Source organism: Zonotrichia albicollis, chromosome 2, assembly GCF_047830755.1.
Source record: "Zonotrichia albicollis isolate bZonAlb1 chromosome 2, bZonAlb1.hap1, whole genome shotgun sequence".
Classification (NCBI taxonomy): domain Eukaryota; kingdom Metazoa; phylum Chordata; class Aves; order Passeriformes; family Passerellidae; genus Zonotrichia; species Zonotrichia albicollis.
In genome coordinates this window covers 50,872,225-50,895,364 of record NC_133820.1, presented here as the reverse complement: position 1 = coordinate 50,895,364, position 23,140 = coordinate 50,872,225, and the positions used below count along the sequence as shown (strand labels likewise).

At 47.5% G+C, this 23,140-nt stretch overlaps 1 protein-coding gene across 1 annotated transcript in view; it reads right to left on the bottom strand.

Annotated features, from left to right (window-relative positions):
- Positions 1 to 21,309, bottom strand: part of AMOTL1 (angiomotin like 1) — a 54,581-nt gene extending 33,272 nt beyond the window's left edge. The window contains exons 1-3 of the mRNA XM_005492079.4: positions 21,152 to 21,309; positions 10,069 to 10,212; positions 6,704 to 7,589 (exon numbers count right to left, since the gene is read on the bottom strand). Of these exons, the coding sequence (XP_005492136.3) occupies positions 6,704 to 7,589; positions 10,069 to 10,212; positions 21,152 to 21,194 (1,073 nt within the window). The 5' untranslated portion in view covers positions 21,195 to 21,309. The remainder of the gene's footprint in view (positions 1 to 6,703; positions 7,590 to 10,068; positions 10,213 to 21,151) is intronic.
- Positions 21,310 to 23,140: the final 1,831 nt, after the last annotated feature.

The following is a 23,140-nucleotide window of genomic DNA, read 5'->3' as shown; positions in this document are numbered from 1 at the left end:
TGGGCTTAGTAAAGAATGACATTCTCACAATGCTTTTACTGTATTCTAAATGTTGCTCTTACTCTGCATTAGAGCAGGTTAAAATCTTTCAGCCAAACATTCTAGTTAACAATCATCCTTCTTAAAAGCACACAGCAGTGGAACATTATGAGTTTTGGCTATCTGCAATATTTCAGCTACATTTCTATTAAAAACATATTTTTTGTTGGCATTTTTGTAGATGTAGGCCCCCATAAGCTTCTGCAACATATTGTAAAGAAGGAAAAAGAGAAAAAAAATTAAGGAAAACAGCTTTTTCAATTAAGAGCACCAGCAGGCCATGAGGCTTTCAAGGGCTGCTGTGCAGGGGTCACCAAGCACTCTCTTTCTTTTCAGAGATACAGCATGCATAATAGCTTACTATCTATAGCTTGCAATACAATGTCTTCAGCAAAATACTTGACAATGGACCCCACTTTCATAAAAAACTCCTCCAGATGTTGGGGCTGCCTAAGCCCCCAAATTTAGGCATGGTCTTAATAGTCCTCTTATACTGGACCACCTGGGAGTAAGAATTACCAAGACAAAGAAATCTGGGGAGAATTTGTAAATTTATGTAGAAATAAAAAACCTGGAAAGGAAAATTAATGATAAAGTCCACTTGCTGTTGATGACCAGGAAATCATAAATACAACAGAGTTGTTGTTGGATAAAGCAGTGCAGTATTAGTAAATGAAAATGCCTGTAAATGTTCTGGAAAGGAAATTCCACCTCAGCCTTCCTACAGGTACAGTGAAGCTCTCCTCTCTTCAGGGATGGAAAGGGGCCAGCAGAGGAAGGACTTTGTTTCCAACACACCGTGGCATTTACATTCATAATTAAAATGCCCTCCTCTAACCTATTTAGCTCATCTTTCTCTGAATGCTGTGCCTTCCTTTGCCTCTAGGGCAGACTGGCCTATTTCATCCTTCAAAGACTCTCCCGAGGAACTTTATCTCACAACTTCATGCTTCTTCTGTGGATGCTCTGGATGAGTCACCGATGAGAATAAGGCATTTCTAGGGTGCAGTTCTTTGAAGTTGCCTCAGGCTTTTACCTTACAATGAGAATAAAAAAAGTGTGTGAAATGTGCTTATTCCTGCCCATTGACTGGGAGCCTTCAGCCAGGATACTAACCTCAGACCAGGTGTCTACCTGATTTCATTATGATTTCAGCAGTCACAAATTAGACTTCAAACACTATTCTGTCTCGCTTGGAATAATATGGAAGAAACAGTATTATGACCATGAAGGAAAAAAACAGGATCATGGCAAAGTCAGGAAGCCCAGTCTGATGGTCATGGTGCAAGGAAACACAATTATAGATCCATCACTAAATGGTGACACAGAAAGAAATGGGAGAACATTTGCCAAAGCCCAGACATGGTCCTCATAGATGGAATCAGCAATAGTTGCAGTGTTTGTTTCAAAAAACACTCTGCAGACTTGGACTCACATCTCTTGAATTCACTGTTTTGTTGGTGATATTTGTTAATTCTGGAAAGACTTGGCCCAGCTTCTTTGGCATAATTATGTGAAGATTCTCAGGGCAAAATGATAATATAAAAAGACATCTGCTGTATCAAACACACCCTTGATAGCAGAGAGGGACAGGATACTGTGTTTCCTCACAGAGATGCACACTCAGAACAGATCCACACTCAGAACAGATTCTCAGCATAAAGAAAAGGTGCCTTCCTGAACCTCTGCACTTCCAGAGGAACCAGCTGGGATAATAATAGAGAAGGGTAAGGAGAAACGACAGGGCATCATCCAAGCTGTGGAAACTGCCTAATTTCACCTTCATTTATTTTAATGTAAGGCATATTAGACCAGAAGGAAAGGATACAAAGCAAAGCTCTTCTGCAGGGCTGTCAGATGGAAGTGTAGCCTCCAACCCACGCTCATGCTTGGGCTATCCTTGCCAGAGAAAAGCCAGGACAAGTCAGTTTGGGTGTAACATCCTCCAGCTTGTGCACAGTGCCAGCAAACCCGCCTGCCTGGGCTGTCTCAGGGAAGAAAACGAGCTCCTTGTGTCCTGACAGCAGCCACAGACATGGCTGAATCGGTAACTATCAACAGGTTGTCTGAAAACAGCAGTAATATGTGTGGGGGAATAAATACACAAATACTGGAGAAGCAGCAGACTATTTCGGCAGTTAATTATAGACTTCTACATCCTGGCAGGGTGGAATTTTATGAGGCACATAAAAAATGGGATGTATTTAAGAACAGCCCAGATTTATTCTTTTCATTGATTCTGCATGCTGATTTTGAAAATGCATAGATTAAATCAGAATTAAAAGGTGCCTGCATGATTGTCTTCTGCACGTACCAAAAATTAATTCCCCTCAGTAAGAGGCAGAGTTTCCAGTTCAGGGCTTCATTTGCATTATACACACTTTTTATTAATAGTGCAGATAAAGAAATCATTCTGAATATAAGACACCAGGATCTGACAAGAGCTACTGGGATCAATGAAGAGGATTCATTGCACTGAGTGATCTGGATCTCAGTTTAAGCACGACATGGAGATACAATATCGACTTGAGCTGGTCCAAGCTCATCCATCCAGGAATAAATACAGCAAGCTGAAGTGAAAGGGTGGAAAATACTATCCTGGGCTGTGACAACTCTCACATGCCTGACCGGGTAACAAGCTGTATGGGGAGATCCCAGGGTGCCAACTGCAAGTGTTAATGAGCTATGTAAACAAGGAACAGAGTCAAATCAGAGGTGTTACTACACCTGATTAGCCTCTGGTCCAGCTGGTACTGAACCAGTGTTCAGGTTGGCTTTCCACAGTGAAAAAAAGGAACTTTGACAATAGTGAAATAAGTACAGGGCTCTGGGCTCCATCTGTTAAATGTATTAAAGGAATGATAGCACAGGTCTCTTCACTGTATTTGACAAAGATTTTGCAAAATCCCTGGTAACTAGAAAACACAGGCTGAAACTAAAATGGAGATCTTTGCCAGAGATGGCAATTAGCTAGTGGAACAAGGCTATAAAATCCGTGATGGATTCTCCAGATGGAGATTGTTATACTCACCAGGACTGAATGTTTCACAAACTGGAATTAATTCATGGAATCGTGCAAAAAACTAAATTAGATTAGTTCCAAGCCCTTTTACCTAACAAGCCATGACTTTCTGAACCTACACCTAAGAAAAGTTAGCAAAGACACCATTCAATAATGGCTGCACATCTAGGAAAGGAAACCTTTTCTAAAGATTATTATACTTGGCTAACTTAAAGCATTCAGAAGTTGTGAGTCAGGGCCCTAAGCATCAAGCAACTGGCTTAAAAATACTGACATTTTAAAAGTAAAAAGTACTGGTTCATTTTTATTTGCCTTCTAGTTGTTTTGTCCTTTAAGCTTCAAGGTTCAAATTCTGGTCTGCAACTGTGATGTCCATAAAACAGAAGTCACTAAATCTAATTTATAAAAATGCTGAGACTACAACATCATATGACTCTAGGATTTCTTCAGTACAACACCAATTAATAATCTTGAAATTTACAATAAATTTCAAGATTTCACCCCAATGATTATAAAGGCAATGTCTCCTTTAAAACCAGTCATGTGCAAAACAAAAAGTCAAACCAAAAAAGGAAATGAAGCAGCAGCTACAGTTATTCCATAATCCTTCAACAGCTCCTGGCCAGCATTAGTCCATTTCCAGCCACATTTCCCTTGTCAAAGAAGGACAGTGGGGAAGTGGGGGTTCAGTGGCCCTTTAAGTCTTTTCCATCCCTGGTACCTGTGAGTGCTTTATCTGGCTTAATGCTCTCTGTGTTTCTCCTCTTTTGTGGAACACAGAAGACACTCCCATGGTCACTGTCCAGAGGATGAACCTGCACTGATGGATGGGCTGGGGAACTGGTATGACCAAGACAGGGAAGGAGATGCTGGGGTACATGAGATTCCCATCTGACCATAAGCAAAGTTCTGTTTCCATCAGCTTCTTTCCCAGACACTCCTGATGAGATGAAAGCTGAAATTCCTTACCTCACTTGTTCCTGTAACAGAAAAACCAGCCTTGCCAAACCCTACCCCTACTGTTAATTAACCCTATGAAATCAGGCAGTCCCCTATCTCAACCTCTTCTGTCACAGTCCAACATCCCAGCCAGATGCCTGTCAGTGAGCAGCCCCAGAGCCCAGGTAAGGGGAGAAGCAGTGATCAGGTGCAGGGTTCACAGGAAGGTTTATGCTTGGGAACAACCCAGGAGTGTAACACAGCGCTCCCCCTGCACCCAAGTCCTCCAGCAGGGCTCAGACAGTGACTGCTGCCCAGGCAAATCCTCTAGTAAAGACAGGGCTGACTGACATCCCTGAACTGGTAACCTGCCTTTGTCATCTCCAAAGACTGAAATACTTGGCATAGAGACCACTTTATGAAATTGCATTTTAAGCAGCGCAGACATGGGCAAGCCCATCCTGTCATGCAGCCCAAGATGCATGCAAGGATGCACTGGAGCACAGCTGCTGAGATAGAGAAATGACAAGTGATGAATAAACATACAGGGACTAAATAAAGTCACCTCCAAAATGCTTTTGTCAACCAAATCTTCCTGGGTGACAGGACCATACAGGACCTGGAACCAGTTATAAACTGGGATAAGCACAGAATAAACTGAGTGAGTTTATTTCCTGGTTTTTAGTGACAGTAGTTCATAATAATTGAGAAAAGGTAATGAATATTTCAGTGTGCCGAAGGAAAGTGAAAAGTTGACATCCTTGTGTTAAAAAATACAGATAAGCCTGAGATGAGGATGAAGACCACCACTTTGCTGAGACCCAGAGGCTCACTGTCTGACATCTGAAAATAGTCAGATATTCCCCCATTCACTGACAGAAAACCTCCCCAAAATCCAGGCAGCATATGAAGGAAGCCAAGAAGGACCTGAAAATGACCACCTGTACATAAGGACCCAGAACTGCCTTAAATAAAGCTCAAGAAACACCATACACCTTAGAGCAAACCCTGATTTGGTGAAACAATCCCAGCCATGCCAAGCCCCTAACCTACATCTGAACAAGTTTGCTGGCATAGCCAGGGATAGCAGACTGACAAGTATTAAGGCCCTTGCTGAGTTGCAAGAAAGATACCACTGAAGATTTTTTTAGTAAGTGTGCAAAACTTGGCTCTGCTCTGCTCTGTCACACTGCCAGTCCTCTGCTGCACAGAATATCCCTTCCCCTGGTGCCCCAGGACCTGACAAGAGGGAGATTTCTCCAGCATCATGCAAAGAAAGCACGCAGGGGGAACAGACATCCTCTCTGCAGAGTGATTTGGGGGTGAATGATGCTGCCTTGCCAGGAACAAGCAGTGACCACCACCACGAGCCAGTGGATTTCTCCCCACAGCTGCTGGGGTGATCCAGCCTTTGTGGAGGACTGGCATGGAAATCTGCACTGAATCAAGGAGGTTTCTCAGCATTAACCTTGCTGATCAGGCAACTGGGAAAAGCTTTGGAAGTGGCCCCCAAGGGTTTTCTACTTGACTCCACTGATGTTCCCAGTTAGCTGAGGCAGTGCATGCAGCACCCAGCTCCACTCACTTGCACAGACTCAGAACACTCTGTGCCTATTGACCCAGCATTTTCCAAGAGTGATAAAAATACTCAAACCAGCTCCTTTTCTATGGGGATGAATCTGCTTGGTGCTGGAGGTGCTTGTTAGCATCACAAACAACTGCAGGAAAGCATGGCCTCAGTTGTCCTCACATCTCCATAGGTCTTTCTTTGCACAAACAGGCATTTTTGCCGAGGTCTTAAAAATACCATCTTGCTCTGAAAAAGTTGCATAAACTCTGCACAATGGCCATACATGTAGCTGTAGAAGGATTCAGTGCAGGCCCGCCACTTGTCACAGCCACCTTGCCTCTGCCACTGAAACTACACTTTGAGTTTCTACCTGTCTCAACACAAAACCCATCTTTGCTGCAAACATGGAAAAGCAGAGCATTCCCTCCTGCATTTCATGCCTAACACATTTTGGAGAGAAAGAGCCAGGTCAGTTGCACCACCTTTTCTTTGTGCCTGTGCTGTGGTAAAATAACTGTGCAACTTAAAGTGATGCCAACAAAACCTCTGAGGATTCTCAGATCAGTAAAGACCCAATGAGGCAGCTTGCAACATGGAAACTGCTCACATTCACACCAAACAATGTCAGACTTCCAAACCCAACAAAATAACTGTCTGAGAGGTCAAAGAGACAGGGATGACACAGACAAACACTTGCATTGAAGTACAGCAGGGAAAAAGAGCCCTTAACACACCATCTCATCTCTGAAGGCAGGACCTGCACCACTGGCAGGGCTCAGCGCACAGCCAGCAAACACTGGATTATTTTTAATGTGCTTGGAATAAACCTGTGCTCACAGGGAGGCCTGGCATGAGGGGCTCAGTACCGTGAAAGCCCCACGTGAGTACTGTGGGGAGATAGAAGTAGCACATAGCGGAATATAAGTTTTATAGAGTCCTCTGGGAGATGCAGGTACCTCCACCAGCCAGGCCTGCCATCCCAGCCACAGGATGTTATGTCCCCACGGCAGTGTGTGATGTCCCCACCGTGTGCCTGGAGCTACAGCTCACTCTGGCCATGTCTACACGAGGCCCAAGCCCCATAGACACCCGGGCAGGAACAGGTGACCCCGCAGACCCCCAGTGGCCATTACCTGCTGAGCCCATACTCTGGGGGCGGCTGGTAGCGCACGAGGGCCATCTCTGCCCGGGCGGGCTGGGGGGCGGCGTAGGCGGCCTTGAGGACATCTTGTGACGATTGCTCGCCGTAGAAGAGGCCATGCTCCTGCGCCTTGCTGCCTGGGGCTGCTGCCTTGCCTTTGTAAGGGTACTCGGGAGGTGGGCCCCGTGGGTCCGCGGCCTTGCTGGGTTGTGGGGCTGCCTTGAAACCCTTGCCACCTCCTGGGGCTGGGGGGTGCTGCTTGGCCCCGTTCCTCTCCAGAGAGAGCTGCATGATCCTCTCGCTCAGCGAGCGGACGTGGCCCTGCTTCAGCTCCTTCAGCGCCTCATCCTTATGCGCCTGCCCGCTGTTGGCCCGGTTCACAGTAGGCCTCCCCTCCGTCCTGGACTTTTGGCTGGAGGAGCCATAAAAACCCGGCGTGGCGGCGGTGGCTGATGGTGCGGGCTGGCCACGGAAAAACTGGGATTGAGCCTTGGCCTCCTCGTAGGTGGGGAGCTCCTCGGGGCTGTGCGGGGGCTGCGGGGCCCGAGGCTGCTTCTCCATGGCAGCACCGTCCCCCTGGTGCTCCTGCCCCTGTGGTTCCTGCCGCCCTGACGGCTGGACCATTGGCAGGTCTTCGGGAGCAAGGTTTTCTGCGGAAGAGAGAGTGCTGGCAGTGCTGTTGGAGGGGCCGGCGCTGCCCGTCGCCTGGTGCTGGATGGCCAGCAGGTTCATGTTCTCGCTGGGGTTGCCATACCTCAGCCGCTCCTGGATCAGGCGCTGCAGGACGGTGCCGGCTGCCACCTCCTCCGCCCCTCGCATCTCCACCTCTGGCACACGGCGGAAGCTGGGCGGGCGCAGGGTGCAGAGGCTCTCCTCGGCTGGGCAGGGAGAGAAAGGAAGCCATTAGCTCTGCTGTCCTGGAGCTCTAATTCCCCCTGCTGTTTCTTCCCTTCCTACATCCTACAACGGTGACCCCATGCCCAGGATGCACCCCCATGGTGCAGGGGACACCCTGACAGCACAGGGGACATGGCTGGAAGCCAACAAAGGAGGCAGAGCACTGCTCCCTGCTCATCCTCCACCCCTACACCCTAATTCTGTTTGGCAGTGACCCCTAGGAACACATTCCAGTCCCCTCCCTGGCCTTTCCCTCCATAATATTCCATGCGTCCAGTGCCCACAGCTCTGAACCTACCTCTAAGTCAACAAGGGACATTCCATGTCACAGGGAAATTTGGTATTTTCTAACATGGTTGGATAGGATAGGATAGGATAGGATAGGATAGGATAGGATAGGATAGGATAGGATAGGATAGGATCCTACAATGGTTATCTCATCCCACTGCTTGGCCAATTCAATGCCCACAATAAGATAAAGCATTTTATTAAGTCCTTGTCCAAATGCCTCTTTAAACACTGACAGGCTTGGGGCATTCACCACCTCTCTAGGAAGCCTCTTTCAGTGTTTGACCTCTCTCTGGAGATGGCTTGTACAACTTACAGAGGCAGCCTGAAGGGCAACACTAACTGCTGTATTTTTGATGGCCAAAGGTGTAAGAGAACTGTGTGCCATGACAAAATAAAATGTAAGATGCGTCACAGAAAAACTGTGAAATGGAACTGAAAATGAAATGGTCCTAAGGGTCAGAGAATAATCTGTGCTCTGGCATCTTCCTCTAAAATGGCAATTTCCCTTCTGGATGAAAACATTATTTCTAAGAGAGTCAATAATAACTGTTGCAATTTTACAAGGAAGGCCTTATGGTTATAGATGTAATGCCAGCATTTAAAAAAAAAAGCACAGACAAATTAGCTACACAACCCTAACACAGGCTACTGAAGTCATTCAGAGTCAATGGCACCATGTTTGCACTATATATGCAGTGGAGCTTGCCTGGAGCTAAGCATCTAGAAGCATTTGGACAAAGCTCTCAGGCACATGGTGCGATTCTTGGGGTGTCCCGTGTAGGGCCAAGAGTTGGATTTGATGATCCCAATGGGTCCCTTTCAACTCAGCATATTCTATGATTTAACCATGGCTGAGACTTCTGGAATCCCTCCCTCCCAGAGCCCTCCTTCCATCCCAAAAGTGCTGTAAGATGTCTATCTGAACACTGTCTGAGCTCAGACAAATGCTTCTGAAAGACTCCAGTGCAGACAAAAGTGAGAAGAGTCTTCCAATGTCCTAGGCAAGAAGGAGGTACTTTCTGCAGTTTGGTTTCTTGAGGTCACTCTTGGCAACTTTCTCTCTCCTGCTGTTCCCAATTCTCAGAGGAGTTTGTCAGGACTTATATATGTTTCTTGGCACTTGAAAGCAGTTTAAAAGCAAACTTTCTCTTGAGGTCTTGTCATTTCCCTGAGGTTTCATCAGTTACTACATGCTGTGGGATAACTTACATACAACCCATATGCCAGAGGGAAAGAAAAGCCTTTGACTCTTAACAACGATAAGAGGTCATTTCCACTAACATTTCTGTGGCAAAGCCTTAAAGATGATTGGGGGGCTCGAGAGAGACAGAAGATTCCCAGGCTGTTTCACTCCACACCCGTCCTAGCAGATCCATCTCTCCTGCTTTCCCTGAAACAATGTTATCTGTCTGCCAGCCTCACTCACTGGGGCTGCAGTCTGGCCACCAGCTCTCAGAGAGTCCGTCAGCTCCTGGGGATAGTGTTTGAGGCAGGAAGATGCACAGACCCACAGTGCATCTCCATCTACCTGTCTGCTCAACAGCCAAGTATCCAGCTGCTTTAAATGTCCCTGCAGTTACAGCAAACTCTTGCTGCTTTGTTCATGTTATCACAGCACACTGGACACTTTCACAGACAAGCAATAATGTCTCCCTTACACACCAGAAGGCTTACAGTCTAGGATATTAGACAGTGCCTGAGAAAAGCCTGAGGAAAAGGGATAAAGCCAACATCACACAGTCAAATGCAGTTTTTTATAATACATCAGAATTTCCGTGCTAGTCATGTTATCATCTTTTTATCTGGGAGGTGTACTTTAAATTGCCTATTACTGAAGTCCAGAAGGATTGACCACAGTGAGCTTTCCAGTGCCTATGGTCTTGCTCCATCAGCAAAAGAGCCATGGAAATTGGTCCAGCTGCGCACTGAAAAGCAACCATGTCCTGAAGGACAAGTGGAAATTATGCATCCTCCACAAATACAGGTGATAAGTGATGGTGGGTCACAATACACAAGTCAAAGGTAACTTTGACTCTACCAAGAATGAGAAGCTGGACTTCATCTCTCTAAATATTACTTGTAAATGGTTTAAACTGCTCAATTTATACTTTGGGAAAACCCTGGAAGTAAATGCAGTGTGTTCATAGAGAAGTGTGGTCATGCACTTACCAGCTTTTTCTTTGGCACTGATCACTTCAGCCGTTAGCGGGGACACTTCATGCCTGCCAGCAAACAACTGATCCTGGTAGAGAAAGCTAGAGTCTTCCAGTACCTGGACTGGGCTGGTAGGCTTGTAACAAACAGATGTGGAGCCTGTAAGAAAGAAGAGCAGAATGCCAGTAAAGAAACCGCATGAATGACAAAATGTGAAGCCATGACATATGACAGTAGTCCAAAAAAATTTCTTGAGCATGGCTAGGTGCTGAGAAGCCCTTCTGTGGCCAGTGAGCAAACCAACTCTTCAGTCTGCACTTCCCAAATAACACATTAGCTCTGGGGAACAAGAGGCAAAACACCAAGTTACCAGTGTTGTTTGATGCATTGACCCAGCCTGGCCTACAAGGTGCTCAGTCCAGGTACAAAGAAAGGTTTGTAGGAGCTAACAGTGAAAAGCCACAAGCTCACAAATCAAGGCATAGCCTGCGGACATGAAATCAAGAGAGTCATAGTAAAACTGAACAAGGGAGTGGGTAAAAAGAAGGAAAGGTGAGGACACAGCCACACATTAAATAGGACTATAGTCTGGGAAAGGTCTTACCACAAAATCTGCTCATGAGTAATAGTTCAGCAATACAGAAAATTGCTGAGACAGAAAATACAACCAGTGCTATCAAGGGAGAGAGTTTATAAATCACTTTGTCCAGATGTTCTTAATACAGTATGGAGCGGATGTAGCTGGAGGCCATGGGAATTTGTGCTGCAGACCAACTGCACAGGAGCTGCATGCCCCAGCATCCCACAGACACTGATGGCTGCACTGCACTGGTTTTGGCTAGGACAGAGTTAATTTTCTTCTCAGTAGCTACTGCGGGGCTATCTTTTGGATTTCTGCTGGAAACATTGTTGATAATACAGGGATGTTTTAGTCTCTGCCGAGCAGCACTTACACAGCACTAAGGCCTTTTCTGCTTGCAACTTGGCAAACAAGGCTCATCCTAAATCTGTTTTCAGGGGTTCTTGTTCTAACAAACTGATACAAAACACATCACAGCAGTGTTAGGCCAGGAATGACATTGGCTTGACCCTATATTTCAAGCCACAAATGGCATTGGCATAATCCTACAATTCAAGGAAGACACAGACTGTACAGGGTCCTAAGGAGGGCTGCAAAAATCATCAGTGGGCTGTAGAACTTGTTCTGACTGACAGGAAAGGCTGAAGGAGCTTGGTCCTTTTTCCCCAGAGAAGAGAAGGCTGTGAGGGACCTCTCAGTACAGTCTTTTAAAGGGGGGCTACAGAGAGGAAAAAGGGTCTCTTTTCACAAGGAGCTACAATGAGAAGGGGCAGCAAGCACAAGTGCAGTAAGAGATGTTTTATCTTGACATAAGGATGAAACTTTTTACAGTGAAAACAATCACTCACTGAACAACCTCCCCAGGGAGGTGGCAGACTCCCTATCACTGGAGGTTTTCAGTATGCGATTAGACACTGTCCTAGATAATCTCATCTACATTGTCTCCTTCCCTCAGAAGGTCAGACCAGATGATCTGTGAGGTCCCTTCCAACCTGGTCTGTTCTATTCTTTTGTGATTTTTACTTTCTCATTTTTCTAAGAATTTACTAATTTTGTAAAGAGAGGCTTCTTGAGATTCAAACTTTGGAAATGAGCATCTTCTGGCTGCAAGTAGCCTGGCACAACAGGCACACAGCAGGCTCACTCTCCACTCACCCCACTGTTTGTCACAGGTTTTAGGCTAAGGAATGGGAATGGTCATCAATCTCTAACCCCAGCCACTTGCCAAGGACTTGCTTGAGCAGGAGGCAGAGTGCTCAAAGTGGCACCAGTGGTGCATCTGGCCATCCCTGTGGGGCAGGAAGCCCACAAGAACAGGGATCCACAGCATCTCACTCTGCAGGAAAAACAGCCATCCATGCATGATCTGGATTAATTAATCCTAACTGCTTGGTTTGAGCTCAGCTACCTGCATGCTCCCTGCATAGATCACACAGGTCATCACTAGCCCCATGCAACTGCATGGAGCAAGGCAGCAGGGGGATGACAAGGGGGGGGTAGGATCCAGCCTGTCATTTCTACAGGCACGAAGATACTATTTTCTTCTGTGCCAAGAGGAGAGGAAATAGGCATTTCTGGAAAATGTTAATGAATTCATCACTTTACCATTCATATTATGCATGAATGTGTATGGCAGTTATCTATATTTAGAAAGCAAGAGGGAAAGATTGCTTGCTTGAGTAGATCTAAGCCATATATGTACGTGAAAACAAGCATAGGAGACTGGTCTGTAAATTGTGCTGATGCTGACACAGACCCAAGAAAAATCTCAAGTACACTAATTTCCAAAATTATTGGCCTTTTCTGGTAGAGAATAGGATTAAAGACACCCTTCGTTGTTCCTCCACACACACAGTCCTGCCTTGGAATTTGGAATCCTGTATGCAACCAGTGCACTTCAAACTCAAGCTTGTTCTTTGAATAAAAAGTAGATTGGGGTGAAGCAAAGGAAACCTGCACACCCAAGGAAGAAGACAAGCAGCTTCAAGACAGGCAACATGGGAAGCCAGCAGATACTGGCTTGGCCCCACCACTCACCAAAGAGAATTCAAAAGAAATAAACTGTTAGTAAAACTGCAGCCTCGCCTTCTGCATTTCGAGTCTGTAGGCACCCTTGGGTCATGATTTCAAATCTTACAAGATGGAGAACAAAGATATGTTTTTTTCTTTAACAGGAGCAGAAATTCTCACCTAACCACTTGTCCCTGGTTGTTGTGGCAGAGCAATATTCTACTAAAATCAGGACTGGTAAGTGCCAGCATCTGCCAAACTGCTCAGTTTCTGATCTCTATTGTATCACAGTCAAAATCAAGTAGCCCCAATCCAGGCAGAAACTACTGGACTGTGCTGTACCCATGTTGATGTTTTATGATCATAAAATGATGTCATGATGTTTTATGATGTTAAAAATGATGTAACAATATTTTATGTTCATTCACAGTAGGTTTTAATAAAATGTCAGCTGTAACTGACACAGAAAACCAGTTTCCGTGTAACACAGAAAACAGATGCCAATAGATCAGTGCTTGGCACACAGTCACAATCCAGATCATGGACAATAAGGCACCACTTGAAAGCTTAGTGGAACCTCACAAGACATTTGAAGCAAGGCACAAGCCCTTTTTCTTTCTCCCCTTGCTGCCACTGGAGCCTTCCAAACCCCAGCTCCCCTCTCTCAAGGGAAAGGCTTTATTACATCCAGTTCTGACATGGTGCAAGGCACCCATCCAATGGTTAGGGACTTGCTCCTTTTCCCAGACCTCCTCATTGCTCTACAATGGTAACCAGAAGAGCAATTTTCATTCCTATAACTGATTCCTAGTGCCAGAGCAGTGGTGCCCAGCAGCCAGGAGTTAAGAAGCCAGTTGAGAGCAACCTAGAATGAAGATCATCACCCTGCCAGGGGCACGTCCCTGGGGAATGGCTCTTTACCCATATCTAGCCCAAACAAGCCACAAACCACAGCTGCTGCAGCTGCTGCCCCATGTTTTGTGACAGCCACTACCAAGAAGAACTGACCTCATCATGCCTGTAGGTGCCTGCAGGCAGCTGCCAGCTGGGCTGTGCCCTCTGCTCTCGCCCTCCCAAAGCCAGGCCAGCCCCCTCAGCCCCAGAATGCCAGGATCCAGTCCAGTCCACAGACATCATGCCTTCAATTGCCATGTATCTAGTGTCTCTTACAGCCATCTCTATAACACATGGGCATATTTCTGGCCCAGTTCAGTCCTTGCTAAATTGGGCAGCTGCTCCAGGCCTTCATTTCTGCATCTCCACCAACTCTCCTACATCTAAGGGACTGCCTGACACCAATTCATTTGTTTTTCCTTTACTTTTAGATAAGCATGCATTCCACTGTACAGAAGCAGATGTATTATCCTGGAGGTTACTGCACAGCAGTGCAATTCATTTGAAGATTCAGAACTATTCAAATGAATCAGTTGCTAAGATTAACACCAGACAGTCAGCCAGGACCCAGAGACAGTGGAGCAACACTTAAATATTTCCTGTTTCTGATGTGGCTTCAGTCTGGTTTTGAAAAGGATCTAAAGCAAACCACATAGGAAGCTCATTGCTGGGACATGAGAGGAAAGCCATGTTTTTAAAGCAGTAACAGCATCCCCAAGAAACAAATTTACAAAAACAGTCAGAGAAGATGGTTTTCTTACAGCCAAACTGTACTACTACTCTCGTCTTCAGCAAAACACCGGAAGATGCCAGTTGTGAAAACACACAGCTTGCTGTTATTGAGAGGCAACACCTCAAGGCAGAGCCCAGGTAATGAGTTTCTGCATCACACCCACTGGCCACCCAGGTAACATAATGTGGCTGCCCGCAGCACAGCCCATGCTGCTGGCATGTATGACTCCTCTTCCACCACCCAAAAGCCACCCAGCCAAACAAAACCACAGAGCTGACCTTCAAAAATTTCTCTTTCAATCTGTACTCTACTGACCAAGTGGTTCAAAAAAGACTGACGTGTTTCAAATATGGTCCTAAGCAATCATCTGAAATTAAAAAGTAAGGAGGCTTTACACTCTCCTATAAACCCCGCCACAGTAAGTAAGGGAAGTCCAAAAATGACAGGAGAAAAATTACATCATTTCCAAGCCCACATCTGTCCTTCTGTATCACAGCTGTGCCAAAAAGGAGGATAAATACCTTATTCGACATTTAAAATATTTTCTCTGCCCTGCTGCTGCATAAAAACTTCAGGTCCAAAAAGGAAGAGCATTATTTAAGGGAAATAACAAAAGAACAGTAAAGCACTCCATGGCCTAGGGGGCAGCACAAAGGCTGTGCCATGAATTGCCCAGGGTGCACCAATCAGTCTCCACAGTGGGTCACAGGAACACTCTCTCCAGGATGGACACCCCTCTATGAGCATCCTGGCCCATGAACCCTACCTTCTCCCCTAAGAATTAGCCCAGCCATACAGCCATGCCACTCTCCCAAAGCTGGGAGGAAGATTTGAGTTTCCTTTGGCACAGAAAAAAATAACTCGCATGTCTCACTTATTGCTTTAAGTGTAAAAATTGGACTCCTAACAATGTCACAAGGGATGCTTTTGGTACCTCCAATAGCACTGGGATTCTTTTGCATCCACAGCTCCAAGGAAGCGCAGGGACTCAGGCAGCCACTGGTGATTATTTTCCATCAGCAGCTCCCCAGTCAATGCACAAGTTTTCTAGGTCACTTCTGGGGTGCCTGACTCATCCTCACACCCCATAATTCTGCCTGGGAACCTCGCATCCGCGGCCAGGGCTCCTGAGCCCTGTGAGGACTGAACAAGCATCACTAGTATCACTTCCACTGGAGCAGAGCAATATCTTGCAGGACAAAAATCCAACATGCATAATGCACACCAGATGTGAGTGAGCAGCACCTCTCATTTCCCACATGAAAGTGAGAGAAGCTGCACCCCTTTGCCTGGCAGGATTATCAGACCAAGCTACACCTCCACAACTCCTCGCTCTGGGGAAAGAGATCCTCATCCCAGTATCACCTCCAGGATCCACGTTGTGCTATTTCCCTGCTCAAGAAGAGTTTCTGGAGTCACCTATCCTTGGTACTGTCATTTCACTCTCCAGAAAGTGCATTGTCCAAGAAGGCACGAGCAAGACTAATGGGAGTAGGCAATGAAGTCAGCCAAACCCCGTCTTTCCCAAAGAATTGTGCTAACATGTCCAAATTTAACTGCCTACAAGGATGAACATTCTCCATGAAACTTCAGCCTCACATGCTTATTTTCATATATGCTTCCCTTCAGCAAAAAACAAAGCAGGGGAGAATAAAGCCTATGAGAGAAGCAAAGCAAATGTGCTTGGAAAGCAGCTCCCAAACCTGGCATGAGATCAGATGGATACAGGCAAGAGTGGAGCCAAGCCTGCCTCCCTGGGAGATCCCCTCGGATGCCCGCACTTCCCCGCCTTCCCGATGGAAATCAGGCGTGTAGGGGCAAACAGTGCCCATCACCACTCTTTCATCTCAGATGCTAACAGGTTTTATAACGCTAGAATAACACACTGGTTTTCCCTCCTGACCCAGGCACACCCCAGAAGAGAGGCAGGATACAGGCAGAGTATTCTCATCACACCTCCAGGTGCCAAACATTACCTGGGCTGATGGAGGAAAGGATGCATATTCCTTAGGAAGCTGCGTTCGGCTTTGCAAAAATATGTGCATTTTAAGGTCTCTCCATATTATAAGTGACACATTTGCCTTTGCAGCTATAACATTGAGTCTACAAATACATCCAGCCCAAATTTATTCGAAGAATTGAATCAATAATTGAAACTCTTGCTTTGATCAAAGTGCCAGTGGCACAATGACAGCTCATGTCAGCACTGCTGCCCTGAGATGAAAGGATAAGTATTATTCAGAGCTGAAAGTAGGGGAAGAAACTCCCAGTAAAAGAATGAAATACAAAGGCTGACATGGAGCTTGCGAGTGAGACAACACTTCTGCTACAGCCACACAACTTGTCAGCCCAGCAACTGTCTGCAGACATTTTCACTACACTATAAATTCTGATTTCCAAGCAATAAAAAACCCTCCAAGATAAAAATGCATCACATAAATTCTTAGGCAAGGAAATCTTTTCCCACTGGGGGAAAAAAGCAAAATCATCAATCAGCTACAACTTACAGACAAGACACTTGTAGAGCAAGAGTTTAAGCCATGATAAATTTTGCTGTAGTTACTGCCTTTAAAAATGATCACATTACAGAAAAGCACTGGCATGATCCGTGTCACTCCGATATTTAAGCCCTTACATTAATTAACCAGAAGTGAAATAGGACCTAGGTCTGTGGATCATTCAGTCGCAGTTCCTTGTTACTTCAAGCAACTAAGTTATAAAATTCCCTTCCTGAACTGAATAAACAGCATCCTGAAGAAGATGATTTTTTTTTCATCCCATTTGGAGTAGGTTTTGGGATCTCTCTTCCTCAGACACACACAAATATTCCTCTTGGTTCCCACTCACAGTCACAGACATTGCTCTTTTTCCATCTATGTTGGTTTTTGTTGCCAGTGGTGTCCTTTAGGTTAAATAGCTTTCTCCCTGAGTCATTCCCACAAGCTTGCAGTGTACAAAGGAGCCTGGGATAAGGACAGAACAAAAATAGTACAAAGGCTGTACAGTACTCTCTAACTGAAAAGGCGGGCATTGAACTCTATCGTATGGATTTCTAGAGTGTTTCCATTTTTTAACACAAGCAATAAACCATCCTAGGGATCTACAGTTCTTCACTTGATCTGTGTGGAGAACTGCTCGTTCTTCACTAAGATAACCCTACACTAAGCAGAGTCTTTGCACAATTTTTAAGTGTCATAACTTAAAGCAAGAAGAAATTAAACCTTCTTCCCACCAGAATATATATTACAATTATGATCCTTCCATTATTAAAACATTACATGCAATTTATATTCAGCCACCTTAAAAATGCAGGAATTTAATAAAGGTATTACACGTAGAAGTGCTAACAAGATAATTGCCTGTAGTTCTCGCTCCCAGATGGCTCAGCTCAGATTTAGAACAGGGAAAATCACAGCAACAGCCACTGGTGCGGAGCCATCATCATACCAAAGCCAGCTTCAAAATGTTGCTGGTCACAAGCAGGACACATCCCAGGGAATGGGACATGTCACTAGCAGGAACCTTCTGTCTGTCCCAGGTAGCCGTCACAGGGGGGAATTTCACTAAAAGCATTCAAAATCCTTAAATCTTTCATTAAATGAAAGTAACAATGTCATTATTTTCCAGCCTGAGACTTGATCACTGGAGTTATCGTTGTCTAAAGCATGTTTATATTTGTATTAATAATGATGTTTATATTTATATTAACCAGCATGGTCAGAGCAGATAATCCCAAGCGCTGCTCAATTATTTAACCCCATGCTATGTGTCCTCGAGGCATGCCATGCCCCTGTAGATCACCCCTCTCCTCGGCTGGTGCTGCCTTGACACATGCTGATTGCCACTGCCTGGTTTGCACAAAAATGACACGCTACAACTACAAGATGTGGGACAGACATGCATCAGGAAAACCACAGCCACACAATGTGGGACACACCTGACCTGGACAAGGCCACTGGAAGCCAGCAAATGCTGCAGGACCTCCTGCTGCTAATGGGATACACCATAGTGTGTGACCAAATTCTGCTCTCGCATGCACCAATCCAAACCTGGAGCAGTTTCACTGGCTTCTACAGATCTACCTGAAATTTACATCCACAGTAGCATCTCATCTACTCAAAAAGTCACTAAATGACCAAAAACGGACACATACATTTCCTAAATGCAGCATTTGGACAGAAAACTTGCCCTAAGAATTTTTTTTTAAAGGTAATGTTGTTCTTGTTGCTATTATTTTCTACTTCCATCTATTTCTACTTCTGCCCTGAGTGGAAGTCAGGCCATTCCATTTAAAAATTCAGGACACAAATGGGGACCAGATTACATCTATCCCAAAGCTGCCAAAAAGCAATTGCTATATGAAGCCAAAAATCCTCCTGGGATTTTTCTCAAATCCACAAAATATTCCTGAGCACTAAACTTTCCACTGGGACTATTACATTAGCAGATAGTCTGTGTGTGAAAATCCAACTATGCAGCTGTCCTCCTAATGGTTTCCAGGACAAGAAGGCTGCATAGGGCACACACTCCTGCCTCAGCACCAAATAACATTTATACCAGACCTGGCCTTTAAAGCAAGTTACATGCCTACCAGTGAGAAAAAAAGGCATCGTGGACTCTTTCCTGAAGGAAAGCTGCAATGGTCAGCAGTAACATCTGTGCATAATCCTGAAACCAGAAAAGTCTGGTTGCGCCTGACCCTCCCCAGGCTGCTGCTGGGATTCCTTCCAACCCCCTTAGGTGTGTCTTTGCAGGAGAAATGCAAAGCCTTTGGCTCTGTGCTGGCATTTCCTCACAGAGGAGCTCTTGCAAGGAGCACTAGAGCTGTATCCATGCATCCATCCCTCCATCCAGGCACTGATGTGCAGAGGGCTTGGTCCAGATCGCTGTGGGAGGTCAGGACTTGGAAACTGCCTTCAGGCCTGTCACCAATCCTACAGATATCTGGACTTAGGAGAGGCCACACATGCCTCTTCGGATTGGAGCTGCCCTCCTCCAGCAGCTGAGTGCTTTCCGAAAGAAGAGGGAAAGCAAAGTTTCCCCTGCCAAACATTGACAGGGAGAAAAGGGGAGCAATGGACATCAGGACAAATGAGAACGGACATGCAGGTGATTGGGGAGGTCCAAGTGGCCCCACACAGCCTGGGGAAACTAGGAAGCCCAGCAGCACTGTGGGGCACATACCTCCCCTATTTAACAGCCTAAAACCTAAAGCCTCCCCTCAGTCGTGGCTGGGGATCAGGAAGGCTGGGCAGGACACAGACCCTCCATGCAGGGCCGTTCCATGCACTCAGCACAGCTTCAGAGAGGGTTTTACTACAGGCTCTTGCCAACCCAATATTCCCTGCCCTCACCACTTGGACATTTCTGGATAAGGTACTTACACAATTCTTGGAAAAGCTTTTCTGGCCAGTAGAAATGACTACATATATATACACATATATATGCATAAAAGTAAATATATACACATGGTCTGTTTTTATTTATATACAATATATACAGCCATATATGTCTATAGCTATGTAAATATATAAAAATACATAAACATACATCTACATCTATTTAGATCTATATTTAGCATCTATATATATAGCTATATACATGCACACCTGTTAGCAGGAATGGCGCTGCCAGCTAGTTGTGCTCAGGAAAATTCACAGCAATCATGCTCACTGCCACTCTTCTCTCAGGAAGCTTTTAGGCTTATTTCTATACATAAAAAGGCATAACCTGAATTCAGTGGATGCACAAGAAGGGCCTTGCAGACCCCCAGCCACCAGATTGTTTTCTCTGGCGGCAGCTGCCCACAGCTCCCGGGATGCTCGCACAGCACCAGGAAAGAGGAAAAAAACTCTTTCCATCGAGAGAGGAAAAAGCCCAAGCAGCGACCTTCCTGTACTTAAAGCTATGAATCACAAAACCTGGCAGAAGGATTCGGGTTTAAATTCACGTCGTGGGTTTTGGGGTTTTTTTCCTTTCAATGCTGACTTTTTTTTTTTCTAACCGGAGTTTATCTTTGTTCCCTGCATGGGTAGGAAGGTTAAATATAAAAAAGTTCCCTCTCACCATCGTCCTGCAACAACAACGTGAGAAAGCGCCCTCCTGGCGTGGGAGGCCCCTCCTGCGTGTCCCCTGCGGCCGGCGCTGCCGCGGGACGAGACGAGGCGGGACGGGATGGGACGGGACCGGTGTCCCGGTGGGTGCTCCGGGGCGGCTCCGAGTGACAGCCCGGCGCTGGGGACCGCGGGGACGCCGCGCTCGCTGCTGCGGAAACGCCGAGCGCCGCTGGAAGCATTCCCCGCGCTCCCGGCCGGCGCTTCGCTCTTCCCGGGAGCGCCGGGGCGGCGGACCCCGGCGTGTTCCCCCGTCACAATATACTGCGGACACCCCGCTCCGAACCGGGGCTGTTTCGGGGCGCCCGCCGCGCTGCTCTGCGCTCCCGGAGCGGGGAAGATTCCCGGGGAGGACTCCGGGAGCGGAGGAGCGGCAGCAGCGGCGCCCGGCGGGCGGCGGCTCGGGTCTGCCGGGGCGACGGGCGGCTCAGCACGGCCCCGGCCCCGCTCCCGCACCGCCCGCGGGGCAGCCCGGGGCAGCGGCGGGGCGCGCTGGCTCCGGGAGCCGGCGGAAGGCTGCCCAGGCCTTCCCGCATCCTGCCGGGAGGGCGGCGGGGCACGGCAGCACTCGCGGGTGGGCATGAGAACGGGCACCGCGCCGCGGCACCCCCGCACACCCCGGCGCGATCCCCCGCGCACACGTGGGCACGAACACCCGCACCCCCCGTGCACAGACAGACAGAGAGACACACGTGTGCCCGAACATGTACGCACGGACACGCAGCCGAGCGGGGACACACGGACACCGTCTCCCTCCCCCGCCATTACCTCCGGCTCCGCGCCCCGCCGTGCCCGGCAGCACGGCTGCCATCCGCGCCGCTCCCCGCCGCCGCCGGGCGCGCTCCGCCGGCCGCCAGGGCCGGGCCGGGGCGGGCACAGCCGGGGCGGGAGCAGCCGTCGGGGCGGGGCCGGGGCTGGCCAAGCACCTCCCGGCGTGGGGCGGCCGCTGCCCGCCCCTCTCGCCTCTCCTGTCGGGGATGGAGCGGGGGGAACGTTCGGGGGAGCCTCGCACCCCAGGCTTGAGGCTCGCAGCCCCATCCGGAGCTACTGAAGGCACCAGGGTACGCCCGGGGTGAGCCTGTGTGGCAGCACGGCTGCCCCGCCTCATGTCTGGGGATGCTCGGCATCTAAATCCCGACCTAGAGACCGCCACAAACTCCCTGGTCCCTTGCGGGACAGTTGTTGGGGGTTACGCCGAGTTCCAAGCCCTGAATTAACTCTGGGCATCCTCCTCGTGTCCCAGAGCTCTAACTTCTCCTTGAGCATGGAGGAGTCGATGGCTGTCGGGCATTGACCGGGGATATCATTTATTTCCTAGACTCAGGGCCACGTTCCTGAGCGCAGCCCCTTGCCCTGCTGCCCACCTGCTCCATCACACGTCTTCGTGATTTGGCACACCAGCTCCATGGGATGAGCGCTCAATAGGGCTGAAGTGACCCACTGCTCCATCTCCCCAGACCACTCCAGCCCTCCTGCCAAGGGTTTGACAGAGGGGACATGGCAGAAGAGCTGCTCTGGTGTTTGCACAGCACTTCACTCCCATCCCTGCAGCCATGATGTGGGCACAGACTAGGTTCAGCAGTCCCAACACACTCATTCCCAGCACTGCCCCATAGGGTAGGCATCTTTTGGGATGTGTGGCACTGCCAGGACGCTGCTTGGGTTTCCCCATCTCAGTGCTTCAACCTATTTCAGCCCAGCAAGCTGCCCAATGATGCCAGGATTGTCTACTGTATTTGTACTTCTTTCTCCCAGGGACTGATAGGTGACTTCCTCCTCCTCAATACTGTGCCAAATGGATAAAGACAGGTGGGAAGAAATGCAGCAACAGGCTGAAGAAGAAACCACTCACTGTCACCACAGCCCCATAAAGGGGCACAGTGAGAGAGGAACTGGCCCAGTGCCATGGCCACAGGACTGGATGGATGCAGAGAGGAGTCCCAGCAGCTCCAGGCACCGGGAGAGTGCTGGGGTTCACAGCAGCCTGAGGCATTGCTTTTTTGCATCACAAAACCCAGCTTTGCTCAGAGTTTGAGTTTTGCTCAGATGCAAGACAGAGGAAAGCTATAGGATATGGGAACAGGCAAAGAAGGATAAAATATTCAGTGGTGAAATCATGTTCCTCAGTTCTTGCATCTGAGCATTTCCTGCATCTGAAGATCTCCCATGACAGAAGTTACCCCAGAATTATGTTTGCCATGTAAGCTGGGCATCCTCAGACGTGCCCTTCCCTCCATGCCTGTGTGCAAGGCGAGGTGCCAGTCAGGTGCTGCAATGTCTCTCTGAAGCTTTGAAACTGAAACATCTTTTATCTGTCTCCATGAAGTCACCTAATACAGGCCGGGGTTATGCTCAAACAGGGGAATTGCAATTATGCTGCTTTTTGAGGTGGGGACAAGGGGAACCATCACATCGTTGACCACTTCAGGGGAAAAACTACAGGCTTAGGGTACCAGACTTGGATTGGAAATAGATTTTCTGTTCCTTTGTCATCTGCAGATGCCCTGAGTGTGTGGGAGAAGATTAAGCCCAAATTCAGGTTTCTGAATGCCTAAATCCTCTGCAAAGTCATGGAGAGCCTTGACAATAGTTAGACACCTCAATCCCCAAGAAGACCTTGCCTTGGATTTTTCAGATTTTCCTAATCTTAGCTTTGCTTACAAGCCCAGATGAACCATGAACCAGTTCAGTTGTAAAATGAAGTGAAATTTTGCCCTTGCTTGTTAAGGGCCTGTTCACTGTGGCAGATGAAGTGGG